We start from the raw sequence: 9,606 nt of genomic DNA, 5'->3' as shown, positions 1-9,606 counted from the left end.
ATCCCCATGGGGAGGGAAAACATGTTCCTCATAAATGACCAGGAGACGCAAGCCATACTTACACAGTAGACACTCAGCTCTGGAGGAGCCCTGGACAAACCCCATGACAACAGCTCAGAGTCTCCCGGAGAGGGAGGGCTCCATGCATGATTATGAAGGTGCAAGTCAGTGGAAATGTTTACAGTTTCAGGTCAGTCTGAGCTCATCTGAAAGGAGGAATGGGCAGTGGATAGTGTGTTGGTCAGTGGGCAGTGAAACACGGAAGGGTGTGTGTGATCCACGGGAGGATCACCGTGTGACCTTGACCTGTTCCATCTCACTATCTCTCTCCTGCTCTTTACTCTCTGCTCCTATCGCCCAGTTCAGGGAAATGTCACCCTATGGAAATAGAAACCTTTCAGCGATGCCTTTGCAGAAGTTTGTACTGGATGGATTTCAGACCCAGGCCTTGCTGTTTGCTCTGTTCCTGGCCCTGTACGTGGTGGCCATCCTGGGGAACCTCACCATGATCGTGGTCGTCATCCTGGATGCCCGTCTGCACTCCCCAATGTACTTCTTCCTCAAGAACCTCTCCTTTGTGGACTTGTGCTACTCATCTGTCATCTACCCCAAAACCCTGGCCAACTTCCTGTCCTCCTCCAAGGTCATCACCTTTGCAGGATGTGCCACTCAGTTCTTCTTCTTCTCCATGGTGGGCACCACTGAGGCATTCCTCTTGGCCGTGATGGCCTACGACCGCTTAGTGGCCATCTGCAGCCCCCTGTGCTACCCTATCTCCATGCGCCCTTCGGTGTGTGCCTGCCTGGTATTGGGCACCTACTGTGGGGGCTGTGTCAACTCCATTATTCAGACCAGCTTCACATTCAGCCTCCCATTCTGCAGCTCCAACCACATCGACCACTTCTTCTGTGATGTGCTTCCCTTACTTAAGCTTGCCTGTGCTGACACTACCATCAATGAGCTGGTCATGTTTGGCCTTTGTGGGCTTATAACTGTGGGCTCCATACTTGTGATCCTCACCTCCTATGGCTACATCACAGTGACCATCCTGAAGATGCGATCAGGAAGAGGGAGACACAAGCTCTTCTCCACCTGCGGCTCCCACTTGACAGCTGTGTCCATCTATTATGGGACAGTTTTTGTCATGTATGTCCAGCCAGGAGCTGTGGAGTCCATGGAGCAGGGCAAGATGGTCTCTGTTTTCTACACCCTGGTCATCCCGATGCTCAACCCCCTCATCTACAGTCTGAGAAACAAGGAGGTGAAGGATGCCCTGTGGAGACTGGGCCAGAAGCACACAGCCACGTGAAGGAGTGTGGCCAGAAGGGGCAGTGCATCTTGATGTCAGGACAAGATAGCTTCATGGGAGGCACTAGGTTTGGTTGGAAGAATTTGTTCCTTATTCCCTCAATTCATTCTTTCATCCAACATTTCATTCAATCCTTCACATACCATCGGCCGCTCATTTTGAGTGTGAGATACAAAGTGAATGAGACATTTTCTTTGGCATCAGAAAATTAATATCATCAATGGGGCATGACTCTAATCTTGAACTTTGTAGGTAGAGTGACGAACAGAGAGTCTTTGAGGCATAGTATGTGTCCCAAGTTCAACTCTACCAGTGAAGGTACATAACTAGACAAAGTCTCTGGCCATTTCCTTCACTTCTTTCCTGAATTGAATGCAAATGTGTGCTCAGAATTCTCCCCTGGACCACCTAGAAGGGGGGTTTTAGCACACTCAGCCTCGCATCTTCCTTCGTGGTAGCCTGAGATTACTACTGCCAATTAGGAGGAGTTAGGAAGACCAGGTTCCCCCTTAATTCTGCAGTGTGGTTGTTCTTCCACCTTCCCCTCCTGTTCACTGATACTACCGCACCAACGAGGCAGCAGGGTGCACCTGTGCCTGGCTTCAGAGGCTCTCAGTGCACCCTGTCCTGGGTTTCTCCCCTCAGACAGCAGCTGGGAACCCCAGGGAGTCAACGTGGATGCTTGATTCTCAAAGCTCAACTGACCCTTTACCACATAGCCTGGCAGGTGACACTGTCCTGACTACTTATGACCCTGACAAATGGTGCTTTGTCAGCACAGACATCTGTTAATAAGGGTAATGTTATTAACATTATTCTGGTGGCTGCAGAAGAAATCAGGGGTTGCTAAGAGATGGTGAACTTTCTTGGCAGGGAACATAACTTTCTAGTCCTGTCCTGCACTCCCCAGGAGCCTGGTCCCTCAATCTTGACCTGCCCATTCAGAGATCCATCCTCGTGCTCCATGGACCCAACACACAGCCTGGACTCAGGGCCCAGAGGCCTCCTCATGGTGTCTTTCATTGGTAGCGTCATCCACTCCCATGGTTACTACAAGGAACTTGTCCAGTGAACTTGGGAGTGGTCTCTGATCATAATTCTCCATCTCTTGCTCAGGAGAACTGTGGGGAGGAGCCCACACCCAAGCATCAAATTGCTACTCACCATCACTTATTCCCAGCACACTCCAAGGTATCTGTTGGCCCCATTTGTCTTCGCTTTGAGTTCTCCAAAATTATTTCTGTCTCTGTAGTATATTTCTGTAATCATCTGATACAATATATTTTTTGTTGAGTTCCCCGAATTACCTCTCCATGATATGGTGCTTCTCATCCTCTAATGCTGTAATATTGTTCTATCTCCCACCCACTTTCCCCTTGTCCTCCTCATCATCCTCATTCCCCACTCCCTCCTCCTCCACTTCCCCTCCTCCTCTCCTCTGCCCCCTCCTCCCCCTCCAATGCCCCCTCCTCCTCCTTTTCTCTCTCCCTCTCATTTGTCCTGTATCATTCTATGGGGGTTCAAATAGATATTCTTCTACCTGTACCATCTTACAAGAATATCTTTCACACTCATTTAGAGCTGGGCATTGTAGAATGTGTAGTCAGGTTGGCCTTAGAAAGCATCACTATGAACAAAGCTAGTGGAGGTGATGGAATTCCAGTTGAGCTATTTCAAATCCTAAAAGATGATGCTGTGACAGTGCTGCACTCAATATGCCAGCAAACTCGGAAAACTCAGCAGTGGCCACAGGACTGGAAAAGGTCAGTTTTCATTCCAATCCCAAAGCCAAAGAATGCTCAAACTACCGCACAATTGCACTCATCTCACATGCTAGTAAAGTAATGATCAAAATTCTTCAAGCCAGGCTTCAGCAATATGTGAGCCATGAACTTCCAGATGTTCAAGCTCGTTTTAGAAAAGGCAGAGGAACCAGAGATCAAATTGTCAACATGCACTGGCTCGTTGAAAAAGCAAGAGAGTTCCAGAAAAACATCTATTTCTGCTTTATTGACTATGCCAAAGCCTTTGACTGTGTGGATCTCAATAAACTGTGGAAAATTCTGAAAGAGATGGGAATACCAGACCACCTGATCCGCCTCTTGAGAAATCTGTATGCAGGTCAGGAAGCAGCAGTTAGAACTGGACATGGAACAACAGACTGGTTCCAAATAGGAAAAGGAATATGTCAAGGCTATATATTGTCACCCTGCTTATTTAATTCTGTACATGCTTTGCAATCTTCTGCCACTTAATAGGTTCTCAGTCTACATCTACTGGCTGATTATAATTTGAGTTCAGTGTTGATTAGCCACTGAACTCCAAAATGTAACTTAAATAGTTCTAGCTACATTATTGAGTTAGTGTAGAATAAACATCTTGGATTTCAAGACCATACTGTACTTTAAATTGTTTCTATGCTAACTTTTTTTAAGGTTATAAGTTTCTAATTGTGTTTAAAAAGCAACATTTTTGTTGTACCTGCTTTTAAGTGTACAGTTCAGCAGTGCTCAGCATATGCATCTTCTCGTGTAACAAATCTCCAGAACTTATTTCATCTTTTTTCATCTTGCAAAACTGAACTGCATACCCCTCAGCAGTAACTCCCTATTTTCCCTGCCTCAACCCCTGGCAGCCAACACTTTGATTTGTCTCTACAAATGCGACTGCTTTAGATACCTCACATAAGTAAAGCCTACGATGTTTGTCTTTTTGTGTGTCTGGTTATCTCACTTAACAAAATGTCTTCAAGTTTCACCCATGCTGCAGTAAATATCAGTATTTTAATCTTTTAAAAGGCTAAATAATATTCCCTCATATATACACCACAACATTTTGTTTACCATTTTATTCACCAATGAACACTTGTGTTTCTTCCACCTTCTGCCTATGATGAAGAATGCTGCTATGTATGTAGGTGTGCCAGTATCTCTTGTAGTTACTGCTATCAAATTGAGGCAGGATATACACTCAAATATGTGATTACTGGATCATATAGTATTTTTTTTTTTAATTTTGGAGGAACCTGCAAAGAATTTTCCATAGTACTTTTTACATTCCCATCAACAGCGCAAGAATGTTCCAATTTCTCCTAGTCAACATACATACTTACATACATACACCATACAAACATACTTTTGTTTCTTTTGTATATCCATCCTGATAGTTCCAACGTATTATCACATTGTTTTTTATTTTCATTTCACTAATGATTATTTCTGTTGAGTATATTTTCATGTTAGTTGTCAATGTGTATAACATATTTAGAGAAATAAGCATTTATATTTAAAGAAATATATATTCATAGCTTGAAGATTTTTCATTGAGTCTTTAATTGTTGTTGCTGTCATTCAGTTGCTCAGTTGAGTCTGACATTTTACAACCTCATGGACTGCAGCACTCCAGGCTTCTCTGTTCTTCACCATCTCCCAGAGTTTGCTCACACTCATGTCCATTTAGTCGACAAATGCCATCCAACCATCTCATTCTTGGTCACCCTATCTCCTCCAGCCCTCAATATTTCCCAGCATCAGGATCTTTTCCAATCAGTCAGCTCTTCCTATCAGGTAGCAAATATATTGGAGCATAAGCCATAGTATCAGTCTTTTCAAAGAATATTTAGATTTGATTTCCTTTAGGACTGACTAGTTTGATCTCCTTGCTGTCCAAGGAGCTCTCAAGTCTTCTCCAACACCACAGTTTAAAAGAATCAATTCTTTGGCACTCAGACTTCTTTATGGTCCAACTCTCACATCCATACATGACTAATGGAAAAATCATGGATTCAACTAGATGGACCTTTGTTGGCAGTTATATCTCTGCTTTTGAATATGCTGTCTAGGTTTGTCATAGCTTTGCACTGAATTTCTTGGCTGCAGTCACCATCCACAGTAATTTTGGAGTCCAGGAAAATAAAATCTGTCACTGTGTCCATTGTTGCCCCAACTATTTGCCATGACGTGATGAGATCTGGATGACAAGATCTTAGTTTTTTGAATGTTGAGCTTTAAGCCAGCTTTTACACTTTCCTCTTTCACCTCAAGAGGCTCTTTAGCTCATCTTCACTTTCTGCCTTTAGGGTGGTGTCATCTGCATATCTGAAGTTGTTGATATTTTTCTCAGAAGTCTTGATTCCAGCTTGTGAGTCATGCAGCATGGCATATCGAATGATGTACTCTTGAGAGAGTTAATACTTAGGCAGGTTGATAGGGAGTCTAAGGCCCCTTTAAGGTGGAGGTGAACATTTTTGTTCACAATCTTTTGCATTAATCATGTAGGCTGCCGAGGCATCAATATGTCGTGCTCATGCTTTCATTAAGTCTTGTGCAACAATGTATATTGCCCCAGAAACTGTTTTTTTTTTTTTTTTAGATATGGAACTAATAACTGTGCAGCAGTAATATATCTTATTCATGGGTATGATTTTCTTTGTCTGTATGTTAATGATTATAATTGTAACAAATCCTGCCTGGGAACCTGTTTTCTCATATCCGTTGCTTTAATCTCGCCAAGAGACATTCTGCCAGGAACCCATTCTCCTTGACTAATCTTGGATCGATGTTATTTGGGGATGTACCCTGTGGGAGAAGGATTCCGGTAAAACTTTTGCAAACTTGTAGTCTTGAAGTATTCTTTTTATCTTCTTAGCAGCCAACAGAAAAGTATATCAGTGAGTTCAGTCAGTTCAGTCGCTCAGTCGTGTCCGACTCTTTGCGACCCCATGAATCGCAGCACGCCAGGCCTCCCTGTCAATTACCAACTCCCGGAGTCCACTCAAACTCATGTCCATTGAGTCAGTGATGCCATCCAGCCATCTCATCCTCTGTCGTCCCCTTCTCCTCCTGCCCCAATCCCTCCAAGCATCAGAGTCTTTTCCAATGAGTCAAATCTTCACATCAGGTGGCCAAAGTATTGGAGTTTCAGCTTTAGCATCAGTCCTTCCAAACAATTCCCAGGACTGATCTCCTTTAGAATGGACTGGTTAGATCTCCTTTCAGTCCAAGGGACTCTCAAGAGTCTTCTCCAGCACCACAGTTCAAAAGCATCAGTTCTTCGGCACTCAGCTTTCTTCACAGTCCAACTCTCACATCCATACATGACTACTGGAAAAACCATAGCCTTGACTAGATGGACCTTTGTTGGCAAAGTAATGTCTCTGCTTTTTAATATGCTGTCTAGGTTGGTCATAACTTTCCTTCCAAGGAGTAAGCGTCTTTTAATTTCATGGCTGCAGTCACCATCTACAGTGATTTTGGAGCCCAAAAATATAAATACTGTTTCCCCATCTATTTGCCATGAAGTGATGGGACTAGATGCCATGATATTATTGCCCTGCTAAAACTAGTGAGGAGGGTGTACTCTTTCTTCCCCCTTCTGATGTCTATGTCAGAAGCTTTCCTATTCTTTCACTTTAGTAAATTTTCTGCTGCACAAAGCTCTGAATGACTGAAACCATGTCTTTGGTCCCAGGGTGACATTTCCTTTGAATATCATGAACTTGACACCAACCACCGGAAGATATCACTCTGAATATCAGTTAAATAAGCAGGATGACAATATACAGCTTTGACATACTCCTTTCCCAGTTTTGAACTGGTTTGTTGCTCCATGTCTGGTTCAAACTGTTGCTTCTTCACCTGCATACATATTTCCAAGGAGCCAAGTGAAGTGGTCTGGTATTCCCATCACTTTAAGAATTTTCCACAGTTTGTTGTGGTCAACAGAGTCAAAGGCTTTAGCATAGTCAATGAAGCAGAAGTAGACTCTTTGGGTATTCCCTTACTTTTTTGCGATTTCCCTTGCTTTTTTAGAATAGATTCAAAGGAGTAGATATGGTAGACTGCGTGCCTGAAGAACTATGGACAGAGGTTTGTCACATTGTACAGGAGGTGGTGACCAAAATTATCCCCAAAAAAAGAATTGCAAGAAGGCAAAGTGATTGTCTGAGGAGGCCTTACAAATAGCTGAGAAAAGAAGAAAAACAAAAGGCAAAGAAGAAAAGGAAAGATATACCCAGATGAATGCAGAGTTACAGAGAATAGCAAGGAAAGATAAGAAAGCCTTCTTAATGAGCAATGCAAAGAAATAGAGGGGGAAAATAGAATGCAGGTCTCTTTAAGAAAATTGGAGATACCACGGGAACATTTCAAGCAAAGATAGGCACAATAAAGGTAAGGAACTAACAGAAGTAAAGGAGATTAAGAAGAGGTGGCAAGGATACACAGAAGAACTATACAAAAAGGATCTTAATGACCCAGTTAATCATGATGATGTGGTCACTCACCTAGAACCAGAACTGTGAAGTCCACTGGGCCTTAGGAAGCATTAACACGAACAAAATAGTGGAAGTGATGGAATTCCAGCTGAGCTATTGCAAATCCTAAAAGATGATGCTGTCAAAGTGCTTCAGTCACTATGCCTACAAATTTGGAACACTCAGCAGTGGCCACAGGACTGGAAAAGGTCAGTTTCCATTCCATTTGCAAAGAGAAGGCATGCCAAACATAGTTCAAATTGCCATACAGTTGCATTCGTTTCATACACCAAACAAATTACGCTCAAATACTTCAAGCTAGGCTTCAACAGTATGTGAACCAAAAACTTCCAGATATACAAGCTGGATTTAGAAAAGGGAGAGGAACCAGAGCTCAAACTGCCAACATATACTGGATCATAGAAAAACCAAGGGAATTCCACATGTGAGTGATACAATGTTTGTTTCTGTCTGATTTTCTTTGCATCGGATGATAATCTCTAGGTCCATCCATGTTGCTGCAAATGGCATTATTTCATTGTTTTCCTGGCTGAGCAATACTCCATTGAACATATTTGCAAAACAGAAATATGCTTACAGATATATATATATATATATATATATATATAACACATATAATTACCAAACAGAAAATGTGCAAGGCAGAGAAATGATCAAACAGGAGTTTGGGATTAACATACACAGACTACTATGTGTAAGAGAGATAAGCAAGAAGGATCTACTAGTTAGCACAGGAAAATCTACTTAATGGCCTGTGATAGTCTAAACCAAAAAAGAATGTAAAAAAGAATGAGATTTTGCAAATAGTTGAGCAAAGAAGAGAAGCAAAAGGAAAGGGAGAAAGGGAAAGATATACCCCCACTTGAATGCAGAGTCTCGAGAATAGCAAGGAGAGATAAGAAGGCCTTCTTAAATGAACTATGCAAAGAAATAGAGGAAAACAATAGAATGGGAAAGACTAGAGATCTCTTTAAGAAAATGAGATATCAAGGAAACATTTCATGCAAGGATGGGCACAATAACAGACAAAAATGGTAAGGACCTAACAAAAGCAGAGAAGATTAAGAAGAAGCAGCAAGAATACACAGAAGTCTACAAAAAGATCTTAATGGCCCAGATAACCATGTTGGTGTGGTCACTCACCTAAAGCCGAACACCTTGGAGTGTGAAGTCAAGTGAGTCTTAGGAAGCATTTATACAAACAATGCTAGTGGAGGTGATAGAATTCCAGCTGAGCTATTTTATATTCTGAAAGATGATGCAGTTAAAGTGCTGCACTCAACAAGTCAGAGAATCTGAAAAACTCAGCAGTGGCCACAGGACTGGAAAAGGTCAGTTCTCATTCCAAACCCCAATATCAAAGGGCAATATCAAAGACTGTTTTAATGATCCTACAACTACTCATTTCACATGCTAGCAAGGTTATGTTCAAATTCCTTCAAACTAGGCTTCAGCAATAGAGGAACTGAGAACTTCCAGATATACAAGCTGGATTTTGAAAAGGCAGAAGAACCAGTGATCAAATTGGCAACATTTGTTGGATCTTGGAGAAAGCAAGGCAATTTCAGAAAAAGTCTGCTTCTGCTACATTGACTAAGCTAATGCCTTTGATTGTGAATCTCAACAAACTGTGGAGAATTCTTAAAGAGATTAGAGTACCACATCAACTTACCTGCCCCCTGAGAAACTTGCATGTGAATTAAGAAGGAACAGTTAGAACTGAACATGAAACAACTGACTAGTTTGAAGTTGGGGAAGGAGTACAACGCTGTATATTGTCACACTGCTTATTTAACTTCTATGTGGAGTACATATGGAGAAGGCAATGGCACCCTACTCCAGTACTCTTGCCTGGAAAATCCCATGCATGGAGAAGCCTGGTGGGCTGCAGTCCATGGGTCGCTGAGTCAGACACGACTGAGCAACTTCACTTTCACTTTTCACTTTCATGCATTGGAGAAGGAAATGGCAACCCACTCCAGTGTTGTTGCCAAAAAATCCCAGGGGGAGCCTGGTGGGCTGC

The 9,606-nt window shown here is 42.4% G+C and overlaps 1 protein-coding gene across 1 annotated transcript; it reads left to right on the top strand.

Annotated features, from left to right (window-relative positions):
- Nucleotides 1-370: 370 nt before the first annotated feature.
- Nucleotides 371-1,309, top strand: LOC104987454 (olfactory receptor 12-like). The gene has a single exon (XM_010838399.1). It carries the CDS (start codon nucleotides 371-373, stop codon nucleotides 1,307-1,309), a length of 939 nt encoding a protein of 312 aa, XP_010836701.1.
- Nucleotides 1,310-9,606: the final 8,297 nt, after the last annotated feature.

Source organism: Bison bison, unplaced genomic scaffold (genome assembly GCF_000754665.1).
Source record: "Bison bison bison isolate TAMUID 2011002044 unplaced genomic scaffold, Bison_UMD1.0 scf7180017846046, whole genome shotgun sequence".
Lineage (NCBI taxonomy): Eukaryota > Metazoa > Chordata > Mammalia > Artiodactyla > Bovidae > Bison > Bison bison.
This window is presented reverse-complemented; position numbering and strand designations above follow the sequence as displayed.